The sequence below is a fragment of the Colossoma macropomum genome, unplaced genomic scaffold (genome assembly GCF_904425465.1).
Source record: "Colossoma macropomum unplaced genomic scaffold, Colossoma_macropomum, whole genome shotgun sequence".
NCBI lineage: Eukaryota > Metazoa > Chordata > Actinopteri > Characiformes > Serrasalmidae > Colossoma > Colossoma macropomum.
This window is the reverse complement of record NW_023494795.1, coordinates 32,207,312-32,233,854: the sequence shown is the minus strand read 5'-3', so window position 1 is coordinate 32,233,854 and position 26,543 is coordinate 32,207,312. Positions and strand designations below refer to the sequence as shown.

At 39.1% G+C, this 26,543-nt stretch overlaps 1 protein-coding gene across 1 annotated transcript in view; it reads right to left on the bottom strand.

The window, feature by feature from the left end:
* Window positions 1-416: 416 nt before the first annotated feature.
* Window positions 417-26,543, bottom strand: part of gphnb (gephyrin b) — a 172,067-nt gene continuing 145,940 nt past the window's right edge. The window contains 15 exon segments of the mRNA XM_036582197.1: window positions 417-1,655; window positions 1,658-1,675; window positions 3,717-3,813; window positions 4,344-4,447; window positions 5,790-5,854; window positions 5,946-6,019; window positions 7,035-7,122; window positions 8,842-8,963; window positions 9,701-9,854; window positions 9,946-10,004; window positions 10,958-11,077; window positions 11,679-11,734; window positions 16,097-16,189; window positions 21,359-21,496; window positions 23,502-23,544. Of these exon segments, the coding sequence (XP_036438090.1) occupies window positions 1,543-1,655; window positions 1,658-1,675; window positions 3,717-3,813; window positions 4,344-4,447; window positions 5,790-5,854; window positions 5,946-6,019; window positions 7,035-7,122; window positions 8,842-8,963; window positions 9,701-9,854; window positions 9,946-10,004; window positions 10,958-11,077; window positions 11,679-11,734; window positions 16,097-16,189; window positions 21,359-21,496; window positions 23,502-23,544 (1,344 nt within the window). The 3' untranslated portion in view covers window positions 417-1,542.

Genomic DNA, 26,543 nt, shown 5'->3' with positions numbered 1-26,543 from the left:
TGAAATGCGTCTTTCTAGAGAAACTTACGAGGTCAAAATTGTTTACCATTATAGTACTAGGAACCAGACGTTGTTATGTCTACACTACAAATATTATCATTTTATCTGCTATCCAAAGTGACCAGTGCGCTGGCAGTTTCAGTCTCTCTCTCTCTCTCTTTCTCTCTCTCCCATCCTCTCGCTCACTTTTTGTAAGTGTAAACATGTGATCGCCACAGCGAGGATAACGCTTATTTCAGCTAGCTATGGATTCAGCATCTGTGGGATTTACTGCATCACATTAGTTACACTGTAGTAGACTTACATCACATGGTATCAGGTGATATTGGATGCTGGTATCGGTGTAGGTTAAATGACCCAAACTTAAACACGTATAACATTCATTTCAAAATGTAAAGAAAACTCTACAAAGCATATTTTTATATAATGATCAAGGATTTTATTATCATAGTCTCTCTCATCAGTTTCATATCATTACAGAAAATGTTATTGTACAGAGTTGTTCAGTAATGTCTCCTCATTGCTTGGTCATTTTCCTCAGGAGTGCTGGTCACGTAGATCTGTACAATATGATTCTCATTTTTTTTAACTGTACATTTTTGTGTAGTAGGTTAAAAAGGCTTTCAGCACTTAAAGAAGCTGTTTTAGTCGTTTTTTTCTCTCTTTCTCTCTTCTTTTTGAATTTACTCAAATAAAAGTTTATCCAGTGGCTCCGCCCCCTGGGGGGAGGGGAGGGCTTCACCAGGTCAGGTGATTATAAGGAAGCTTCAGGGATTGGGCGGCCGGTTCGTGTTCCCCCAAAGCACAACCTTCACCCGCCCTCGCTTTTGGCACTGCGTACATAAACAAGACTCACAAGATAAACAACAAGCAAAGCTCTTTGTGAAGCCATAATGATGCATACTAATGGGAGAAAGAACAGAAGTGTCACGCCAATGACACCCGAGACAGAAAGTGCCACTTTCCAGTAGTACCACACACGGATTTCGTACTTGTTTTGTACTTGTTTTTCCCCCATTCTCAAAAAAACAGATTTCATTTCTTCATCTGTTTTTTTTTATCGTTAAGATGAGGAAATAATATTTTTTTTTTTTGTTAAATCCTGGCAGGCACCTACTGCTTTCTATTAAAATGCTACAGCTATCGATAAGGTCTAGCATTGAACACACAAAGCAATTGCAATGAAAAGAACAAAGTTGTCTTAATATAATAATAATGAAGAATAATGATAATAATTAATAATAATAATAAGAGTAATAATAATATATTACAGAATAAATCTCTTTTATAATTAGACTTTTTTTACTTAAAAGTTATATTTTTTTTTGAAATACTAGAATCTTTTTAATGCTTTTTTTCTTTTTTTTTAACGTATCTAGTTCTGTGATCAAGATGTTGACTATACTTCAACGTTATCCAAATCAATAAAAACTAGCTGTGCCATTGCATATTACAGAGATAGTCAATGATATGTGGGCATGCACCGTGAACCACCCTCGCTCCGTGGTCTTCCCTCCGCTCCTCCGTCCGTCTTTGATGACATCATAGCCGCCCTATGACCATGACGTCCACCACCTCACCCTTGTGCAGCTCCACGTATTGCTCTGTCTTGGGAGGTAGCATGAGGAGGCCGTTGGCGGTGCGCATGCTCATAGCCTGCTGCTCACCTGGTTCCCTGAGGCCGAGAGGGATAAACGGAAAAAACAGAAACTATTAATAAAGAATACCTAAAGCAATTCATTCCACTCTTTTCAGATTTCTAGGAAACTTTTGATGAAAACCTGCTTCCGCCCTTAGTTGGTTAGTTGCTCCTGGCTTGCTCACAAATTGATGTTTGCATAATGACTGATGCGCTTCTCAGCCAATCACAACCATCTCTAAGCGCTACTTCCTCCATCAAGCGAAGGAGAAACTCAAACCTGAGAACAGCTGTGGCAGAAAATTTAGTCTGAAGTATTAGACTCGGTCCTATTCGAGCTGGATTAGTTTCTTTTTCAATTTTTCCCAATTTTCTCCTTAGTTCTCACACGATACCACCAGCACTAGGAGAGCGAAGGAAGACATAGGCTTCCTCCGAGACCTGTGAAGCGCCACTGCATCTCTTGCCGCTCACGTAATGTCATTGGACAGCTGAACACCCTCGGAAGAGAACGCTAACAGGCAGTTCTGTAACATCAGCTAACAGACGCCTGCCAAGACTAGCATCACACTCACCCAGAGAGATCGAATGATGACCTTGATCGAGAGATCGAGGCCGAATGTGCTCTCTTGGACTTCCAGTCACGGACGGCTGTAGCATCACCAGGGATCGAACTTGCGGTCTCCTGATGATAGGGCCAACAACGCTCGAGCTGGATTAGCTTTAGCAGAATTTCATTTGTAAGGGATTCGACTGGCCACCTCACACGGATAAAGAGCAATTTCCCCAAATTACCTCAGGGTGTTTTCACACTAGAGTTTTTTACGGACCCAGGACTGCTTGCTTTGCAAGTTTGGTATGTTTGGCCAAGACTGAAAGCTGTTTTTGGGCTTGGGAGTGGTCCAGAGAACTGACGGTGAAATCAGTGGTCTGGGGTTCGCTTCCAGCCAACTCCGGTGTGGTCCTCTGTGTTTGTGGAAACAATCTGCTAACATATAACTTCAGCATATCGCGCCACTTCCGCTTTAAGTTTTGTGATGGCGAGCCGAGGATTCGGGAAGGGGAACATGCCTAAAATCCCTCCTGTTCCAATCTAATGCCCTATACCAGGTCTGTCAAACTCAACCACTAAAAGGGCCATATAAAAAATCTCAACAAATCTGTGGGCCAGCTGTTTTGTTTTTATTTCATTTTTACTTAACATTTTGCCATGAGCCCAACTGACCATTGTTTATTTAAAATATACCAAAACTGCAACAGAAAATAGACAATGAATACTTGAACTATTCAAAAACAATTACAAAAAAATAGATTGTTTTCTATAAAAATTGAGGCTTTACATAAAACAATAGGATACATTAGCTACAGATAACTGCTAAACCTCTTTAAATGTCCCAAGTGTACGGTAGGTTTTTTAAACCTGCCTGTTTGTTTGAACTAGACACCTGGCATCTTTTCTTTTTATGGTGCTGTCCCACAGATGCACATTATGTTGCAGTGCATGATGGGGATGGTAGGGATGCAGCTCATGGTGAAATGGGCTAATAATAATAGAAAATTAAAATAATTTTGTGGGTCGAATAGGGTTGTGCAGGCCTTGTGTTTGACATGTGGGCCTCATAAATTCACATTACTTTCCGTCTCCTGTGAAGAAGTTCTTGCAAACCATGCCACCACGCCATCTCCTCCCTGTTCCTTATTACAGGTCCTATTACAGTCCTACCTCACTTACAAGGGGGGTCTGGCTTTCTAATCACAGGCAGAAGCCGCCCAGAACTCCAGCCCAAGTTCTCAGAGTTCTCTCCCCTCCTTCAATCTGTCTTATTTCTCTACCACCACATGTGCAAGGCACAGTCCAAACACGCAACCTAGCTTTTTGTAAAGCTTCATCATAGTAGATGTGAAAGAACACATTTGTGGGCGGAGCATAGATAGATCAGCTGTTAGTTTTTGATGTGCGCTGAGTGAGTGTCCAGAATTACTCTGATATAAAAATGTCACCCACTGAGCACGCGGTCAGAGAATGTTGGTGTTTATATGAATTTATCCTTCTCGTTTGGTGCCTGTATGTACGTACCTGTGCTCTGGGCCCATGGCAGGGGCTCCTGATGGTGCCATGTCAAAATACAGCGGTGATACTCAGGACGTGGGTCAAGTTTTACATCACAAGACAACTGCAAACATCAGAGAGGACACAACTCACTGGGTTTGCATGTTTTCATGCTATAAATCAATCAATCAATCGATCAATTTCTATTTAGATTCAGAGTACATTGAAGGTGACCCTCATTTGCAATATAGCTAAGCGTGACAATACAGAATAAACAGGGAGTGAAAACAAAAAATGGTGAAAAATATATGCATAAACAAATTTAATCAACTGAAACAAGTAAACTATTAAAACTAAATTTATGCTATTTATATAATAATGTAAACATAACAGCATCATATGAATGTTATATAACAACTCACAAAGCTTTACAATAAAGAACATACAATCAACTCTAACATTACAAAATCAATACAGCTGAATCATCACCTTCAGGTCTGTTTACACCTCTAATGAAAACACTTTATAACACTTACATTAATAACTGCTGAACACAAACACATAATTGATCTGATGATGCCTGTATGTTATGACGCTAACACATTTATCTTCTACACCTTCAGCTGCTGCTGTGGGCAGCAGACTGACTCTTACCCTGGCTTTGATGATGGTGGGCCGGGGGTCCAAAATTCCCTGCATCTTCCTCAAGGCGGGGATGACGAAGAGGTTACACGTGACGACAGCCGACACAGGATTACCTGCGATAAAAAGAGAGCAGGGCTGAGACAGACATTCGGAATCAGACAGATCATGATATGAGGCAGGTTTTAAAAAAATCTGTTGCGTATCCTTTTCCAGCCCAACTTATTACAATATTCATCAGAAAACAGACTTCCATATATACAAAAAAGGGAAAAAAAAAAGAAAAAAAGAGAAAACCATGATCTCATGTGGGCTTCAATGGTCAGTTTTTCTCTCTTGCATTGCAAATGAGGGTAGTTTGATAATAAAAGTTGAATTCTGTTTCATTTCAAGAAATACGCATCAAAATTCAAGTTATTTTATGAACAATCAACATCTAACATAAAAGTAAAAGCAGACATTTTAAAACATCTATATATTTAACATTTTGATATTTTTGTGACATTCATCTTTACAGCATGGTATCTTGAAGACTTCTGAAAATAAGATGTGACATAAGAAATCCCCACCACTGGCTATATTTTGGCATCCCTGGGCTGGAAAGGGTCACTTTACTGTGCAAAAAAGTCAGAGACCACCCTTCATATATTTTATTTCCAGTCAAAACAGTCATTCAGTACAAGTTTTTGATTTTTCAGCCTCAGAAAATGATGAAAAAGCCTAAATATTACAATTTTTTCAGTGTTCAGTGTGTCACTCTTCACCTTTATTCCAGCTTCCATTCTTTTCAGGAGACTCACTTTCAGTTTCTCAAAGAATCTGCAGACACACCTCTAAAGTTCAGTCTTAGAAGCTGGTTGATCATTTTCTGAAGTAATCAAACACATTCAGTGATGTTGAGGTCTGGACTCTGGGGTGGTCAGTCCATTGTTCAGCTTCTTTGTTTGATGTATCCGTCTCCTTTTCTCAGTGAGGTTCTTCTTGACAGCTACACATCCTTTCAGACCCATAACAAAGAGTTGTCTTCTCACAGTGGAAGGATGGACAGAAACACCTGTGGATGTTTTCAGATCTGAAGCAGCTTGATTTTCTCCTCTCTCTCAAAGATGAAAGCTTTAAGTGCTGTTTATCTGATGGGGACAGTTTTGGTGTCTAGCAGGTCTTCCAGGTGATTGTTAGGAGACTTTCTTTTAATCATTTTTTGAATTCCATGTTTTTTTTGGGAAATTCCTGTTTTTTTTTTACTTCCTCTAACTTTTTCCTTAATTAAGAGGATTATCTTTAAACACCTCAGAAACATTTTCAGACAAATTAATAATCACCGTTTTGACTGCAAAAAATAATAAATGAATTGTGGTTTCTAACTTTGCACAGTACTGCATATATATATATATATATGTAAACAAACAAAAGTCATAAGGCTAGTAAAAACATACCAAATTTTCTCACCATCCCTACCTGGTAGAGCAAAGATAAGCTTTCGTGTACCATCCATGTCCAAAGTTGCAAATGTTGTAGGGAGACTATTTGAAAGAAAAAACACAAATCATATGGTCTACTGATTTTTACCCAGTTTTATTGTGCCTCTAAGCACCCATGCATCCATCCACTTACCCTGGTTTCATAAAGACACGTCCAAAATGGATCTGAGCATGGAGGTCAATATCAAGCACCTGCTTCAGGTAGTCCTGTCAAAATGGGCCAATTAACCATCCACGTTAACAATGATGGAATCATTCCCATAAAATACTCATAAAAATCTAGACAGCCACAGCATGACAGGCGAATCAATTTCATGAATTATTTATCACCATCTCTCACTGCTGTAGTGATCATCCTCTGAATTAAGAATCAGTCACTAGATGGCAGCATGGAGTCATGAGTAATGCCTGGAAAGATGTTTTCTAGGCCAGAAAGATGAATCTAGACTTCTCAAACACAGTGCTGGAGGGCCGCAGTGCTGCAGTTCAGTGTTTTCACTGATTCAACACTTGATTCGCACTGATTCAACTCACCTGAATAACTACGCTTTGACTTGAACTGGGTGAGTTAAAGCAGGGGAATGATTTAACTGCACTGAGCTGTCTCCCTCTGAGAATCTGTTCTCAGTTTTCCTTTTGAGTCCTGGTCCCTCTCAGTTGCTCTTTATGCTCTTAGCCAGTTTCTCAGTTTCAGTCTTGGCTCCTCTCACTGTTTCTTATGCTTATTGGGAATCCCTCTTTTAGAGTTTAGGGTCCCCTCAAGGGTTCTTCCTTATGCTCTTAGAGAGTTTATCAGTCTTGGTTTTTCTCAGTGGTTCTTCCCCATGCTCTTAGGATGTTTTTCCTTATGAGTGATGGTTCCTCTCATTGGTTCTACCTCATGCTCTTAGGATGCTTTTCCTTCTGAGTCTTGCTTCCTCTCATTGGTTCTTCCTAATGGTCTTAGGGTTTCTGTCCTGACACTTTCCCTCATTGACTCTCTTAAGGCAGCAGCACCCACATTTCTGAATAAGCTGCTATGATACGATAGCTGTTGTAAAAAGCATTACGTATATAAAACTGAACTGACACTGAACCGTACCGAACTGAGGCCCTCAAACACTGCAGTTTGACAAGTTTCTGGACATTTCTCCTTACTGTCTTCTAAAGTGAATAACAAGATGACTCTAAAAACTAAACCATATAGAAACAAACATGCATATAAAACACAGTGAGGCCACACCTTCTCCCCCATGGACACGCCCCCTGAGGTTATGATGACGTCAGCACGGCTTATTCCTTCATTCAAGGCGTTCAGAAGGTCGTCTGGGCTGTGGGGGGCGACAGCATGACAACAGATAAAATTACAATGAACTACTTCAAAGTTAGAGCTAGGCCTTCAGTTCGGGCCATACATTTAAAAAACTGGCCAAAACCTGAGAAATCCTCACCTTTACAATGATGCCAATTTTGGCTAGCTAAAGTATGTTAGCAATAAGGTAATGCTGGTGCACAATAACATATTGTGGTTGTTCTTGGTAAAGAGTCCTGGCATAGAGCTGCCACCACTGTTTTCCATTCCTAACAAAACTGAAAAACTTAAACCTGATTAGGATATAGCGCATATTCACACTCAGCTGCATTTAGGACATCTTGAAGGCCCAGAGTCTGACAAGGTTGGTTACATTTCAGTCAAAACATGATTGGTTGAAGGCCCTAAGTCCTAACCAATGGGACAGCATGCTTGGTGTATCTACAGAGATACCAAAACTTAAAGTGGAACTCCATCAGTTTTTCAAGTGGGTAAGATGTAAACAGAGTCATTCAGAGTGGTTTGGTGCAAAATGCTCTGTTCTAGAGAAACTTACCGAATCAGAATTGTTCACAGTGGTGGTGATAGGAACCAGACATCCACCTCTAAAAGCTCCCTCACAGAAGGTTATTACACAAAATGGTTATGAATGCACTGCCTGAAGCCTAAGACATTGTTTTACAGCAGTTTTGTGTTATGGTTTTGGCCTGAAACATCTTGTTAATCCACTTATTTTAATGCATTCATGGTGGAGGGATACATTAAGATTAAGATTAAGTGACCCTTATTAGTCCCACAATGCGGAAATTTCACCTCCGCAATACACACTAGTGAAGACACACACTAGGGGGCAGTGAGCACACTTGCCCAGAGCGGTGGGCAGCCCTATCTGCAGCGCCCGGGGAGCAGTTGGGGGTTAGGCACCTTGCTCAAGGGCATCTCAGTCATGCAGACATGCAGGGCATTCTAAGGCAAAACAGTCCAAAAGACAAATACATTTTTTCAGATTCATCACTATGTCATCTTCATCAACATTACATGTAAAACTCAGAAGACACGTGTAGGTTCACTGGTGGTTTTGGATAGTAAATAAAATGGCTGTATTTATGTTGTAGTCATGGCGAACCCTGGTTCCTATCACCACCACTGTAAAGAAATCTCAGTCTGTACGTTTTTCTACATTTACTCATTTCACATCAAATCACTCTGAATGACTTTGTAACAACTGAATTAGGCCAAACCTTTGAAAACTTGGTGGAACTGTCCTTTAACAACAGAATAAGAGTAGAACTGCAATGCTTGCAGATTATCTATTAGATAAAAATGAACTAAAAATTACAGAAATGTATTGTTTAATTTCCAGAAACTCCCAGTTTCCCACTGACAGTATGGCATAGCGTCAGAAAAGTGACGTTACTTAACAATCAGCGCAGTTTTAATAATTTACTCAATTCACACAGTGCTGATGTTCCCACACCAATTTATATAGTTCATGTTAACTACATTAGCCTTGTAGCTCCAGTGCAAAACTACAAAAGCAAAAGTCAGACACAGAACATACCTCGGCTAATCGATTACATTTTGGGTGATATGAAAAATGTGTAAATGAGATTTTTCATCGCTTTAATTAAAGAATCCTGTAAGCATTTGTGACTGGTTCAGTACTCTGGTACTCCTTTGCTTCGACTGGCTATATCTCTTTGTGCAAAGTGTAATGAGAACAATTAGAGAGTCTCACTTGTCTCCCACAATGCCGAGGTTGATGGTGGGGTAGCCGTGCTCCTGAATGGTGGCCAGCAGTGTGGAGCGGTTAGAGTCGCGGATCTTTCCGGGGTGCAGGTCATCCTCCGGGTTCAGGAGCTGAGAATCAAAAACACAGCCTGTCACACAATGTCCCAGCTGAGCGAAGGCACAGTTTAGTCAGCTATAAATATTAAACATGGCTCTAAGGCTCTAAATGACATGATGTTTCACTGAGGTAACATTCAAATCAGACTGGCACCATAAATCCCTGCGAGCGTGTTAGAAATTATTGTCTAAGTTTGACCTGACCTGAGTCTGAAACTGACCAAAGTATGACACCATTCTGCCCGAAACTGACTGAAACTGACTCATCATCACCCAAATTATTCAATAGAATCTGAGATTTCTGATTTTAGCAGGTAGAATTACTGTGCAGCAACAATAATAACCAGCATTAGATCACTGACAACTAAAAAATAATATAAAATAATATGCTATTACAAAATAATCAGCTGTCCAAAACCAAACCAGCAGAATCCTGCTTTGATGAATTTATTCATTAAAGATTCTGTTCTCTCACTTTGTGGTGCTGATATGATAAGATAGCCTTTACATGTTTAATGTGACACTGTTTCTTTACATACATGTTACATATTACATACTGAACACACAAAATAAAAATACTTTACAAATAAATTAAACATCTTTTCCTGAATTGATTTGCTGTATCATTTTCTCATAAGCATGAGCCATGCAGACCTCACTGCTAAATTCTGTCAACAACATAAATGTGCAGCAGATTAAAAACTGTTTTAAAGCAACAAATAGGAGGAAGAAGGTATGTGTTTCCTAACCTCATTTCCTGTGGACATCACTGCCACTACAGGGAATTTGTGCACCTCTACCTCAGTGACCCCCACTGTGGCCAGCAGGCCGATCTCCGAGGGGCCCATATGTGTGCCTTTTGCCAACACACACTCGCCGCGCTTTATATCATGACCAATGGGCCTTGGACACACAGGAGATTTTAAAAAACATATTAAAATTCATGTTGACACCTGCACTCAATCTCACACACACACACACACATACTGTTTACCTAATGTCCTGTCCTGGACGTGCTTGCACAAGAATGCGCACCTCCAGCTCCTCTGTGCCCTGAAGTGCAGAATTTTTGATATTAGTTAAAAATGCTCAGCATTGTGTGCCTTGTTTTGTATTCTACTCCTTTAATGCTATTTTTCATGCAGAACAGTGGGATTCAGTGGTAAAAAAAAAGAAATTCTCAAATGAACATCCTTATTATGACCAACAGCTGCCTAAGTAATTCCTTAACATAGCAAGTTCAGTAGACACTCTGATTTTGTAATAAATAATTGCTATAGATAAAGAAATGGGTGTAGTTTAACCATGAAAATAGGTGTAACATAACCATGGGAATAGGGTAACTATGAAAAACTGATGTAGCAAATTCATGGAAATGGATCTAACATAACTATGGAAATGGTTGTACTGTATCCATAGAAATGATTGTAGTTTAACCATGGAAATGAGTGTAGGATAATCTTGGAGATGGGTCTAGCGTAACTATGGAAATGGCTGTAGTGTAACCATGGAAATGGATGTAGCATAACCAAGGAAATGGCTGTAGTGTAACCATGGAACTAGATATAGTGTAACCGTGGAAATGGCTGTAGTGAAACCTTTAAATTGGGTGTAGTGTAACCATGGAATTAGGTGTAGTGTAACCATGAAAATGGATGTAGTGTAACCATTAAAATGGATGTAGTGTAACCATGGAATTGGGTGTACTGTTACCATGAAGTTGGGTGTACTGTGACCATGGAAATGGTGTAGTGTAATCATGGAAATGGGTTTTGTGTCACTAAGGAAATGGGTGTCATGTAGCCATGGAAATGAGTGAATTGTAACCATGGAAATAGGTGTAGTGTGACTGTGAAAACTAGTGCAGTGTAACAATAGAAATGGGTGTAGTGTAACCAGGGAAATGGGTGCAGCCCACTGATCCATATGCCTATCTACTTTATTTCACATAGATGAAGCTTTATTTTAAAAAGTGATTACAATGATAAGTGTAACTGTGTACTCACGTCCTCAGACTCTCTCAGCAGTTCTGTATCCTCCACCTGTACCACAGCGTCCGCCCCACAGGGGATAGGAGCGCCTGTCGTCACCCGCATCACCTGACCGGGCATCACTGTGTGTGTAGGCTAGTGTGGGGGGTAATCAGGACAAAAACACACACACATAAGATTTATCACAGTTCAGTACAGTGCAACAACAAATACAAATAGCCTATAAATGGTACAGTTGATGGTCAGTGGGCCGGCACTGCTCTGCTAGTCACTGGAAGCTAAACATTTTCACTACACTGTAGTGTTTTCTTTCCTCCGAATAATTTTGGCAGGCCCCCAACCCACCTCTACCCACAGACATGAGGTTGACATCTAGGTTTTGTTTAATTTGGCCATCAATAATATTTTCTGTTTGAATATTCTTGCCGTGTGCTGTGCAATGAGTTGATTTCACAATGAAATAATGACTACAGTATTTTACTGTGAAAATATACACACAGAGGTGGAAACATCAAAGTCTGGGACTGTTTTTCTTACAAAGCTTGTGTTTACTGATTGGATCGTGAACTCTGAAATGCACAAAGACATTCTGGATACAAGTCTACAGAAGTCTGCAAAGAAACTGCTCAGATCATGATGATGTAAGTGTGTGTGAGAGTGTGTGAGTTGTGCTGTGTGTTGAAGCGCTGCAGCATTTAGAGATAGAACACTACAGTGTGTGTGAATGTGGACACACCTGCTCTCCAGCCTGTGATTCTCCGATAATGAAACGATCACCAGGACCATCAGCAGCTAATAAAGAAAAAACACACAAAAAAAGTTACAAACTACATACACTAATGCCAGAATCAGACTACACAATATTTTGTCTTTCACGATGTTCACTATGTCAGATTAGGCAACCACAGTGCCATAACCTCATGCCGTTTCTTGGTTGGGAGACTGGCAACACTACAAGTCTGACGCTGTCCTGTTCCTGGGTGTCACAAAGAAGACAGCATAAGCCGTCTGTCCTTCAAAGAGAACTTAGGTAATGACTGTGTTAACTTGAGGTTAACATATCAAGAGCATTACATAAATGAAGCTAGCTACTAGGTCACTGTACATTTTGCTATGTTCTTTCAAATAAAGGAAATGTAGGGATGGCCTGCCCGGCAACAAGAGGAGAACCACGAGCAAGTAGGGGACGGCGCACGAATCCCGTACACCAGTGAGGGATGTGAGTGATGGCGGGAGGAGGACGTCAGCTGCCACAGAAGAGATGATAATGATGACGGCCACAAGAGGCACGAAAGCAGGATGCGAGTCCTGAACTCCACTGCATGGGCCCTGCCTCCTGGTCCGCAGCGAGGCCGCTTCTCTACACCTCAGGTTCGGTCCAGGCGGACGAGATGTCCTCCTTGAGCTCAGGGTAGCGCATGATGTGCTACAATAAGGTAGTTAATATTTTTTTTGTAAAAGATCTTTTGTTATTTTGGGCCTCCCTGAAGTTATATGTCCTTTTTTGTCTCCTTTACTTTTGTCTTATGTCTATATTAATTTTGATGGCTGGATAAAAGTGTAGAGCACCAAATAAATTGTTGACTTAAATTGTACTGTTGACATGTTTTTAGTTATTAATGAAATATTCCTTTTTGTTCTGGTCCGTCAACTAAGCGGGCAGTCTCGCTTCCCCTTTGTTGTGTCTTACCCCAAGGAGACGTAACAGTAAACATGCTATAAATGCTTTTTCTTGTCTTTTTGGCCTCTGTCATGGTGAAGTCAGGGGTATTGTTGCCACAGCTCAATTAACCTGTCCTCTGTTTCATTGTTTCTCCTGACAGCTGTAACAGGATCCAAAAAAAATAAGAAAGTCACACTATTCGTCAGGGTGTCGTGGGGTGTCCCAGACACCACATCACTGTTCTTTGATTATGTCACGCTACAAGACTCGTTCATCATTCCTGATGCTCATACTCGGGCCTGGCACTAAAAATTTGTCAGCTGCAACAAAACGTTTGAAAAAAGGGGCTGATTTTTTGTCGTCTGATCCTGGCATAACAAAGCATGCATAAAGGAATGGTTTAACAAAATTTTACAGAGTTTTCAGTTTTCCCTCCCTCACCCTAAATGTAGGCCCAATCCCATTTCTCATTTTTACCCCTACCCCCTTGTTTACAAGTGTCACCTTGCCCCTTGGAACAGAGTCACAAGAGATAGTGGTGGAAAACTTCCCCTATGAAATGGAACAACTCTCAAATAAAAAGAACATTACTTCATTAACAGGCTGCTAGCGGTGCTCTGAAGGTGACCCTGCCAGTCTGCAGTGGAGGGTAAAGTTCAGCAACCGCACTGCAGGGCTTTGGTTACATTTAGGGCATCATATGTCTTCAAAGAGGTGGGGCCAATTAGTTATTATCACCCCTTCTTGTCCAAATTTTCCCATTCCACCGTAAATGGAGCAGCAGTTACATTCTGGCACTTCAGGCATCAGTCAGTACTGGTGGACTATTTAAGGTAACTAGCTACAGAGACATTAGCATACTATTAGCGATTATGCTTGTTATGAAGAAAAGGACCATAATTCATTGAAATCACATTAAACTAAGATAAAACAACGGTTATAGTAATTTAAACAGAGAAGTTGTGACATTTGTGGGTTTCTTTGGTCATGTGCGCAGACATCTTGTCAGTTTTTCTTTTTTCCTCATAACACTCTGTTTGGAGTGTATCTCTGAAAAAACTCAATTTAGAGGGCCATAACACTTCGCCCTACCCCTCTATCTCAACAAAAATCAGGACACCCTACCCTTAGACGTGAATATGCAAAACGGCCGAGTAAGAGCTCAGTGGTAGGGGATAGGGGTGAACTAAGATTGGGCCATAGTCAATCAGCCAAGACTCTGAAGTTTGCATCTTAATTTTTAACTAGGCTAATGTAATAGAAGCCCATTGTTTGTTAGCCACATTGTCATCGCTCCAGTGCTAAAACTAAAGAAGCAAACTTCAGACACCAAACATGTCTTGGCTGATCAACAACATACGGAAAAAGGGGAAACTGTGTAAACCTGAGTTTCTGTCAAACCTTTCCTTTAAATATATCTTAAGACATCATTGAAAAGACTTCTTGTTTCCCATAAGCTTCAAATCAAAATTTAAGCTTTCATCTCACCTCTAAAATGTTTACTGATTATTGATTACATCACCGTGCACCAGTGGTCAGGTGCTATGTAGAACCATATACAACACATTCTCCATCAATCTGAAGAACCATTTTACCATGCAAAGTACCATTTATGCAAAGGGTTATTTAAGTGTGCATGGTTCTATATAGATTCATTATCTTTACTAAAGAGCCCTAGAAGAACCATCTTTTTTAAGAGGGTAGTGGACAACACAATGGCCACTTATGCTGTTCTTGGGAAAGACTTTTAACACTATGTTGGGCTTCCTCTGTAACCTGATCATCAGACTCTCTCTCTGGATGGTGGTGTCTGCCATCTCCTGACCCCCAAAATGTCTCTGCACAGGCCTGTTAATTTCTATGGTAAGACAAACACTGCAGTTACTGCTGGTTATAACAAAATCATGCTGAAAGAGAGGAATAGAGAGAGAGAGTGAGAGAGAGAGGGAAGAAAAGAGGATGAGAGAGACAGAATGGGAGAGAGAGGAAAAGAGAGAGAAAGATAGAGTGAGAGGAAAAGATAGAGAGGAAGATAGAGAGGAAGAGAGTGAAAATATTTAATATTAAATATATTAATATCTTGGTTTTATATATATTTTTTAATTAAATTTTAATATATAAGTAATTTTTGTAGTGTTTTGACAATACAAATGAAATGTGTCATATCAATAAAGCAAACTTGAACTGAACTGAGAGAGGGAGAAAAAAGGGAGATGAGATAAGAGAGAAACAGAGAGAAAGAATGAGAAAGAGACAGGGAGAAAAAGAAAGAGAGAGAGAAAGAGAGAGAGAAAGAGAGAGAGAAAGGGTGAGGAAAACAGAGAGGAAGAGAGAGAGAGCATGAGAGAGAGAGCATGAGAGAGAGAGCGTGAGAAGGGGTCCCTGTCCCCCGATATGTGCGCGGCCCTGACACACATTGATGTCTAGGGCAGGTGAAACACTCACACTCTCACAGCTGCAGCTATTGCTGTGATCAGAAAATGATGCTGAATATTGAAGTTAACATTTTCTCTCTCGTAGCTGTTGAAACAGGAACGCAGGGAACGGCAGGCACTTTAGACCGGGATTGCGGATCGGAGACGACTAAACTGTGTGAAAAATGCATTAGAAAAAAAGGGTTTAAAAAGGATAAAATAAGTAAAGCGGTTTAGGAGCACTGTGTGTGACCCCGGTGCGAGAGCGTGCTCCTCTGGGGAACGGTATAATAAAGGAGTGAAGCGTTTGACATTCATCCCCTCAGAAGCGTTTTTAGACCCACTCTGTAGCAGGAATGAGTGATCCGCCGAATATGGAGCTCTGACATGAGAAGTGGAGCGTGAGCTAACGAGGTTTGTCATAATGCAGGGCAAACACTCTCACTCATCATGACTTAGCGTGACTGAGAGAGAGAGAGAGGGAGAGAGAAACAAAATGAGAGAGAGAGAGAGAGAGGAAGAGAGATACAGAGAAGGAGAGGACAAGAAACAGAAAGAGAGGAAGAACGACAGATACAAAGAGGAAGAGAGATTGAAAGAGGAAGAGGAAAAGAGGGAGGACAAGAGAGATAGAAAGAGGATGAGACAGACTGAGAGTGGAAGAGGAAAAGAGAAAGAGAGGAAGAGAGATTAAAAGAGGAAGAGGAAAGGAGGGAGAGGGATAGAGAAAAGGGTAGGAGGTAGAGGGAGGAGGATGAAAGGAGAGAGGCAGAGAGGGAGAGAAAAAAAAGAAGGAGAGAAAGAGAGAGAAAAAGAGGAAGATGATTACTGTAATATCGGTGTGGATCTTGTGCTGAGGCTGCTGGATGATCAGGGTTAAAGAAGAGTGAACGCAGGTCGAGCTCCGTTTGTCTGGGAGAGGAGTGTCATTGAACTGTCTTATACCTTTACAAAATAAAAGTACTCAAGGCTTCACTGGGCATCAACCAATGAAAGAGCTGTATTTTTGAATGATTCCACTGTGATGTGAATCGTGTGAACTGTGTTCTGAATGTGAGTTCAGGACACGATACACACCTCGTACAGCGTAGCCGTCCTTCACAGAGGCGGGAAAGGGAGGCAGGTTGTCTTTGGCATAAACGTCCTGAGCCAAAACTCGACCCATTCCATCTGAAAGAGAGACAGCAAGAGATCCTACAGTCGATTACTCATCTCACACAGGCAGCGTCTCGTCTTTCACTCAGATGTTTTTACTCTGATCAAAACTACAAACTGCCCTTCCTGGTGCTCCCTAACCCTCACACCATCATCTAGAAATGCTGAAAGAAAGAAAGAAAGAAAGAAAGAAAGAAAGAACTGAAGGCAGGAAAGTGGAAAGAAAAAGAAAGGAAGAAAATAAAAAGAAAGAAAAAAGAAAGAAAGAAAGAAAAAAAGAAAGAATAATGCATAAAAACCAAAAGAATTATTTATTAGAAAGCAAGAAAGCAAGAAAAATAACAAAAATCAGTAGAATAATTAATATAAAGAAAGAAAGACAGAAAAAAAAGAAAGACAGAAAGAAAGAAAGAGAAAAGAAATACTAAAAAAAATAGAATTCATCTTTAAAGATGTAATATGTAAAATGAAAGTTTCAGATCACATAAACACTGTAATGGATTAAATATAACAGGGCGCTGCTGTGACTTACAGACCAGACGCATCTAATAATATATAAAATATTAGACTGAACTGGAAAAACAGAAACAGAGCTCAGATTAGAGGAGTCATAGAGAGAGATGAGGCTGGGAGATGAGGTGATGAGAGAGAGATGGCTGTAGATGAGAGACAGAAGCTGAGGGACTGGCTTATTAAGAGACAGAGCGGTTAAATATAGTCCCGGCTGTCTCTTCTCTCTCTGCTGATGTGTGTAGGTGTTCATAGATCAGCCTGGGAGCAGAACACCATGATATCAGTTCTAAATAATCACTCAACCACAACATGCTTTGTTATAAATATATAAGTGCACGCTCCTGAATATGAAATCATAAATATTAAACAGATATGAAATATCAAACGTCAGACTTATAAATACCATCTTCATTATGTCCTGTCACGCTGTTAAAGTCTACTGTAGTGTTTACAGTTTACTTTAAGGGTGTAATGATTTCAATACACATCAAAAAATCATTTGAAACAGTGTTACGAAGTTAAGTCAGTGTCACCAGAACCTGAACCGAAATTTGCAATTGTAACCCTGATTTTGTGATGCTGAACCTGATTTTGTGACCCTGAACCAAAATTTGTGACGTTGAACCTGAATTCATGATGCTTTTCAGGTTAAAAAATTCATATTGTAACATTCAGGTCTGGAAATTCTGGTTGTAAAATTCAGGTGGTAAAATTCAGGATGTAAAATTCAGGTCTGGAAATTCAGAATGTAAAATTCAGGTTGCAAAATTCAGGTGTGGAAATTCAAGATGTAAAATTCAGGTTGTAAATTTCAGGTTGTAAAATTCAGGTGTGGAAATTCAGAATGTAAAATTCAGGTTGTAAAATTCAGGTGTGGAAATTCAGGATGTACAATTCAGGTCAAGGAATTCAGGTTGTACAATTCAAGTTGTGAAATTCAGCGAAACATGGGAAAGAGAATGGAGTTAATTATGGAGTTAAATCAGTATCACCAGAACCTGAACAGATACTTATTTATAGTTTTATTGATTGTTCATACAGATATAAGCTGATACTGGATTTCTTTCTTATGACATACGCAAGGCGAACCACCAGTTAGCAGGCCAGCCTTTTCCTACACTTAAGAAGCCCAACGGTCATGTTATCATTCAAATAAATTTGTGTGCAAGTAAAGTAAATTACTTTACTATAAATACTAGTATCTGATGTGAGCTTATATAAAGAGAAGGAAGAATAAGCAACTGAAAATGTTCCAGTGACGTGCTCTTCTGCCAGGGTCCTTAATCGGCATGTACTCAATGGCCCCTCCCAGTGACCTCAGAGATGTTTATTAATTGGCAAGGTGTGAGTTTGATTACATCTATGCTTGTTTGCACTTTCTGAGTACACTGGATATTTCCCTGAATTTCCAGACCTGAATTTTACAACCTGAATTTCCCAACCTAAAAAAAAACCATCAGGAATTCAGGGTTCAGCATCACAAATTCAGGATCAGGATCACAAAGGCAGGTTCAGGTTCTGGTGACACTGATTTAACTCCATACAGTGTATGGAAATGTTGAATTGTATCACTGATACACCCCCCAGTCTTTTCGGAGGGTCTCTCATTTATCATTTTTAGTGGAAACCACTGTCACTGAATGCACTTAATAATCGGATCGGATTTCTGCTTTACAACCAGCCAACAAACTCACAGAATACGAAAACGTAATGTAAAACTCAAATTTCATGTTGTGGCTTTTTTTTAAAACATCACACCACTTCACCTGAAAATATGAACATACTGGACTATAACACAATTTCATCTAGAAGATGAAAAATATTTTAAATCCTTAATTCGTCAAGTGTTTTGCTGCCATTTTGCGACAACGCTGCTTATTTCCTGATTACTGATTCTGATTACTGAGCTAAAATCCAGCTCTCTTTATCAGATTTCTTAATCCGATTTCCATGACGATTAGAGCTAGGCCATCAATTTGGGCCATAAATGTCAAAACTCGGCCAAAACATGAGGAAAAACCCATCCCAAACCCAGCCTATTGAAATAAGAATTTATAAACATTTACGTAGAGTTACGTCAGTTTTCATGACAAGCTTATGTAGGTGTCATGTAGCCTTATGAACAACAGTAAAGTGTTACCGCTTCTCTTGAAGGGTAACATAACACATTAATAGCATCATCATCATCATCATCATGTTCATGAACGTTTAAATCAACATTCCTAAAGCATACATGTTTACATGATATTAATACTAAAAGGACTATTATGCCATTTTACTTAAAGACCTTTTTCAAAATAAAAGTTCTCATTTTTTATTTTGAAAAACTATATTATTTTCTGTAAAATGCCTCATTTCTAGACAGCCACTTTAAATGAAAATTCAGTCTAACGATTGTTTCTAAGCATATTTATGAATAATTTACTGTCTATATAGTAAAGTGACATGCAAAGCAAAAAATGCTTAAGAAAAAACAGATTAAAAAGAAAATTAAAAAGAAATTGAAAGTATAGGTGAAATGTGCCTAAGTGTCAAAGCACTTAAGGATCAAAGGAAATAAAGCGAGGTCATTTTTTGGCTGTCCAAAAAATAATTTACTTTTTCAAAATAAAAAAATTAGGACTTTTATTTTGATAAATGTATCTCACTAAAATGACATAGTATTCCATATCAATAGCATGTAAAACATGTACTCTTTATAAATGCTGATTTAAACATACATTGACATGTTATGAAGTGTTTATGTAAGATGTTATGAATGTGTTATGTACACACCCTTCAAGTGTTACCGGTATATTTCACCTTGTAGCAGCTTCACAGTGACTTTCAGTAGTGAGCTCAGGTGTGGAGCTGCTGCCTCTGTTTTCCATTTCTAACAACCCACTGATTAGGCTGCTGATCGCATTTACAGCCAATGATCAATCTAGAACTCCCAGAAGGCCTAGAGTGACACCCTTTCTCATAAAATTGCTCCCACTCATTGGAAATCATACCATGATTGGTTTAATCAGCAGTTAATCAGCATTACTATATCAGGACTTCTCTACAGCTCCTGAGCAGTAGGGTACCTCATTTTGCCATATCTATCTAGATACCACGGAGAAAAACAATTTCTAATTGGTCAACTTTCCGCAGGTCAGTTTTTGTTTCCATGCAAAACTTTACAATGAATAAAGAATAGTACTGTAATACATGCAGAGTTTAAATATGAACACGATTCTACTGAATAAAGATGAACTAAAAAATACTGACATGCATTTTTTAGTTCACAGAAATCATTAGGCCTTCTCTGAGCGCCTAGAAGGCTTGGAGGATTCCCCATTGATCTAAGGCAAACCAAGCTGTGTAGCTATGTAGAGCACTTTTCAACATTGTTAGCGTACAATATATCAAAAATTTATTTGAGTCTTGACCTCAAGTTGAAAATCAATTCAAACCTTAACATATGTGCACTGCACCAAGTGCTAATGAATGTAAGGTTCTTGCTTGGTGAAAGCATTAATGTTAACATCAACATATGACCACAAGGCTCATATTCAGGTACTCCTTATTTTTGCTGTCTCAAAAACTTTTCATATTGAGACAAGACCAAATCATAGCCAGTCAATTTTTAATGTTGTAAAGCCAGTTTGTTTTTGAATAATAAAGTGTTTCAGACGTCCTTTGACTTGAGAAACATACACTATATGGACAAAAGTATTGGGACATCCCTCCTAATTATTGAGTTCCGGTGTTTCAGCCACACTCTAACAGGTGGACAAAATTAAGCACATAACCTTGCAGTCTTGATAGATAAACGTGTCAACTGTAAGTGCCTATCCTCTGTTGAATCACTCACTAAATAGGGTTTGGCGAATGCCAGGAGAATGTTACCTGCCTGACTGTGCTAACTGTAAAGTTTGGTGGAGGAGGGATAATGCTATGGGGTTGTTTTTCAGGGGGTGGCCTAGACCCCTTAGTTCCAGTGAAGGGAAATCTTAATGCTTCAGCATAACAAGACATTTTGGACAATTCTATGCTTCCAACTTTGTGGGAATAATTTGGGGACCCTTTTCTGTTTGAGCATGACTGAGCCCCAGTGCACAAAGCAAGGTCCATAAAGGCATGGCTGGGTGAATTTGGTGTGGAAGAACTTGACTGGCCTGTCCAGAGTCCTGACCTCAACCCCATTACGCACTTTTGGGATGAACTAGAGCAGAGATTGCGAGCCAGGCCCTCTCGTCCAACATCAGTGTCTGACCTTACAAATGCTCTTCCAGATGAATGGGCAAAAATTCCCACAGACACTCTCCAAAATCTTGTAGAAAGCTTCCCTGAAGAGTGGAAGCTGTTACTGCTGCCAAGGGCGGACCAACTCCATATTTAATGCCTATGGATTTAGACTGGGATGTCATAAAAGCTTCTGTAGGTGTAATATGTGTGTGTCCCAATACTTTTATTCATATAGTGTAGTAACAGTAACTAAGAGAGCCTGAATTTTGCAAGCAGTCAATGAGGATTGTGCTAACTGCAACATATTTGCCTCAAAAGGTGTGGAGTTGTTTAGTATCTCTAATAGACTTACTTATAAGGTTTCTGACACTGTATGACTCACTGTTGTCTGTAAACATGGACCAAAGTGTCTTATATAGCTAAAGCCATCTTTTGTCTGCGTTTTTGTTCAGTATGTACCTCTGTAGTTGATGATCTCTGTGCCCAGCACTGGGGTCATTTCCAGCACAGTGATAAAGGCTTTATCCATGGAGGTCAGGGGGAAGGGGGACATACGGTGCCTCCGGGCAACCTTAGTGATGTCCACTGCACTGTGACCTACACACAGACACAAACACACACACACATAGAGGTTGAGGTGTTTGAGACATATGCATGTACCTGCTGTTTTTTATTTAATAATAACTTACACTTTAGATTGAGATTATATAAGCTAGACACCAGAAGCTGTTATGTCTCTAACATCTACCTCACAGAAAATTCTTACATGAAATCGTTATGAATATGCTGACTGATGTCTGAAACATTATTTTGCTATAGTTCTGAGATGAGCTTTGGCCTCCAAATTGATTTCCTAAAATTATTCATAGTGCGGGGATATACACAGCACATATGGCATTATATGGCAAACAATCACCAAAGAAAGCTCATTGTTTTGGATTAACCACTATTTCACCACTTTTTCACCATCATTACCTTTGATTTTGGTATAGTGTAATGGGTAACACCTCTGACTTCTACACTATTCAAATCCACGCCTGGGTAAGCACCCTACACTATACCAATAAGAGTCCTTGGGCAAGACTCTCAACACTACATTCACTTGCCTGTGTAAAATGATCAAATTGTAAGTCTCTGGATAAGAGCGTCTGCCAAATGCCATAAATGTATAATGTATAAATGTATATTGATAGTATTCAGACAATGTCATGTAGACAACTTCAAGTTCATTCAGTGGCGCAGTGGCAGATTGTTGTGAGATAACAAAGCCATAGCTGATCTAGCAAAGAGATTAAACTGTGTTTTTGGGAATACACACTTTAAAATTAGCCTTTAAAGCATACAAAACAATATATTTCAGTGTATTGCCTTGATTTTATTTGATTTGTTGCTGTAATGACAACAAATTAAAGCTAAAATCTAAATGGCTGAAATTTCCTGCTGTGTTACTTTTGCTGCAACTATCCCAAACCACATGCTAGCACACTAAACAGTATTAGACATTAGACATGCAATAATCAGTGTAGTAGTAAATTATAGCTCTGCTCAATAAACATTAAAGTGTTACTGTGGTATGGTGTTGGCTACTTATTAGCAGCTTCTTTTTCAAAATTCGTTCTATGTATGAGCTGCCTGAATGTAACTGCAGCACCTATTTAAGATGGAACAGAACATTTAAATAACAAAGCTGGTGAATGAGACACCAATTCAAGCTTAATTGTATTTATTATTTAAGAGCTTTGGCAGTATGGGGAGTCAATTTTATTAGTTTTTGTAAAATCTCACACATTGAAGTTTTCTGAATTTGAAGGATACACAGGTCAGAGTGATACAGTGCACCAATCAAGCTAATCTTCTAATCGCAGCTTTTTCTAAAGTGTCCACAAATCTTTTCATCTTTTTTGTGGTCATTCCAGTCTGTTTTGTTTTGGTCTTCATATAGATATTATCAATTTCTGAACTATTCAGTGGTTAATTCTGTGTGTTTTCATGCTCATATTTATCATAGAGAAGCTCGGATTTCTATACAGTGGTTGTGATAGGAAGCAGGGGTCACCAGTGAACCTACACGTGTCTTCTGAGTTTTAGGGAGCCTTTAGAGGTGGACGCCTGGTTCCTATCACCACCACTGTGAACAACTCTGACTCTAAGTTTCTCTAGAACAGAGCATTTCACACCAAACCTCTCTGAATGACTGTTTACATCTCAACCATTTAATCATGCAATTTTTCTAATCAGTGGGGTTTCCATTTAATTCAAGCTTACTGAAATAAGTGGAGAAAGTGTGTGGAAAGTGCAGATTCTGAAATTTTAGTCCAGACCGCGCTTGTGTTTGTAAGTAGAGGAGGAGATATTTTGTTATGTTTGATTTTGATGAAAAGTCATTGCTGAATGTACATGTCTTGTTTAAAGAAAATAAAAATATCCTATACATTTTTGTCTTTGAAACAAATATAATTAAAGTCAGAACTTTAGACTCACAGTAAATAGAATGTAGAAATCATTCATTACATAAATAATTATGCAATTAATCATGTAATTACATAATTACATTTAAATAGAACAGCACAGGGCTAAAAACCCACACAGACAAGTGACTTACTCGCCCGTAAAATATTTTCTTTGCTGCTGCATCGTGACTGCACCTGGAGAGAGAGAGAGAGAGAGAGAGAGAGAGAAGGAGGCAAGGGAAAAGAGAAGGATAAGGAAAGAGAGAGCGAGAGAGGCAGGAGATAAAAGCGGTTAGTTTGAGAGCGGTTGGTCTCCTGTGACAATGCTCAGTGAAGAACGATGGAAAATGTCATGTCACACCATGAAGCCGAAAATACATCATCCAGGTTTGTGACTTGGAAACAAATATGGAGCCTAGATTCCTCTCACGATGGAGCGATGAGCAAAGAGGAACGTTTAAATCTGATGGCCAAGCGGTCTAATGTACTAGCAGCTAATTCCTGCTTGTTAGCTGTTTTCCAAAGCGTAGCTGACATATTTCATCTGCCAACACGTCCTGCCGTCTCCCTCAGAGAAACCTCCGCTGTAGTATGACATCAAATCGATACGCTCTCACTGCACTCTCTGAAATAAAGCTGTGGACCTGCCAGTGAACTCTGACGCTCATTCAGGGATCAGAGAGGAAAACAGACTCTACAGTAGACGTGAGAGCAGCTTTCATTCTAGTGTTTATAAGAGCTAATATTACAGATGTGGTTGCGTGTGCAGTGCAGTCCATCAGTAACCGGACTGTGACAGTTTGTGTTGCTTAAGCTCCTGTAAACTGTATATATATATATATATATATATATATATATATATATATATATATATATATACACACATATGTAAACTTCATAATAGTGGTCATGATAGGAAGCAGGAGTCACCAGTAAACCTACACGTGTCTTCTGAGTTTTTATATGCAATGTTGATGATGGTAAAATAATGATAAATCTGAAAAACTCATTTATTTCCCTCACAATGCTTTGCATGTCTCTCTCTGCCATGAATGGATTTAAAAAGAGCTTTTAAAGAGGTTTTAAAGAGCTTTTAGAGGTGGGCGTCTGGTTCCTATCACCACCACTGTGAACAATTTTCACTCTAAGTTTTTTTAGAATGGAACATTTCACACCAAACCACTCTGAATGACTCTGTTTACATTTTAACCATTTAATTATGCAATCACAGTGGAATTTCCATTTAATTCAAGGAGATTTATGTCTATATTGGCCTTAGTCAAAATAAAGCCAAGTAAAAGTATGAGCGAAGTACAAGGGGTGTAGAATTGCATCACTGCATGATCACTGTGATAGATTTCTCTAAAGATGGTGGATTATCTGCATTGGATCTGCAATGTTGGAATTGATTATAATAATATTCGATAAAATATGCACTCATTTTTGGCCTAAATGAAATTCTTATGAACCTAAAAAGTTTAGTGTATTGCTTTAATTGTCTATTCTGTTTATACCAGGGGTCGGCAACATGTGGCTTTGGCCCTGTTGCAGCTCCACAGCAGAATTAGATTTTTTGGTAAACATGAAATAATTTGCAGTAAAACATAGTTCTGCTGATCGTTCTAACACAGTTTTAACAATAAATGGTCTTAAGCACTGGAGTTAATGTAGCCTTTATCTGCTAATTCTTTAAACTTTAACCCTGAAGGTTGGCGTGCAGACCGCTGGTCACCATAGCAATGCGGCCAGCTAGCAGCTAACAAAAAGGCAAAGAGAAAGATTTAAGATGAACATCGATAATTTGCTGAACGGACTTATTTGCGTTGATAAACACTCAGATGGTTTCCTGATATGTTTAATCTGCAACAAGAAACTGTCAAACACTAAAAAGCTGCGAAGTCAGCTTCGTGTTCACCAGCTTCACAAGGTGCAGCAGTTATATTCTGGTGCCTCAAACACCATTTAAGATAGAGTGGGAAAATTCAAACAAAAAGATGGCGAATGAGAAGCTGACTTCAGTAGAACATTAGTAGACATTTTACAAGAAACTGTTCTACTTTTGAAGAAAAGTTTCCTGCCAGAGATGCGAGAAAAGTGGCTATAGCTGAGCTACAGCTTAAAGCAGAGCAAAGTAAGTCTGTGTTTTCATTTATATTATATTTTTTAGGCTATACTAGAACATGAACACATACTAAGACATATTTACAGCCAAGATGGTAAAATGGACATGAAATGTTGTGGCTCCCAAATGGGTTTAATTTTTGTTATAAGGACAAAATGGCTCTTCTTAACATTTGGGTTGCCGACCCCTGATCTAAACTGACAAATCTAAACATGGTGAAATCTGGGATTTCCTGAATAATTTGCTGAAGAATGGTAAATAAATGGAGGTCAGAGAGTTACATTCACATTAAAAATGTCAATTTTAATCAAGATTGTTTTAATTCATCCAATCAGTTATGACCACCTCAAACTGGGCTTTGTGCTTTAACGTCAGTCATTGTTTTATTTCAGATGTGCAGCTGTACAGAGACAAAACGACATCTGTGTCACTGTTGGATTGCTCATGGACTTCACTGCACGTATGAATTTCTACTATAGTTAGTGCTTAAATCTCCCACAACAGCCCAAACAGCATGACTGCTCATGTGTGCACACTGTTTGTGTGCTTCATATTTTGATTATGGGCTGTAAACTGTGTGGGTTTGTGTGTTTCTCACTCTGATCACTCACACTGACCCTCATTTACCTTTCCATCTAAATCTGATCTTTACTGACCGACTGTCCTCAAAAGTGTGGGGACACCAAGCCGGTCAGAAGGTTTTAATAAAATTGATCATGTTTATTACTTTGTAGATGTAATAATATCTTTGATATTTGTCATTTCTCTTTGCAGAAACTGTAAAACTGAAGGTCTTCCTTTGGAAATGAAGCCAAATGTTGCACATTTTATTCCCTTGTCGTGATGTCAGCACTCATCAGCATTCATATGTTTACATTATTATTGTTTAAGTTTTAATATGAGCTTTTAACAACAGTTTGGAAAAACAAAGCTCTCAAATCATTACTTATTCAAAACCAGCTCTTCATCAGGACTTTTACAGTTTAAATTTTCTATCGAATATTATCTTGAATATTTAAATCTTTAATAAGAATAAGAAAAGCTGAAGACACTGAAAAGAAAAATATGTATT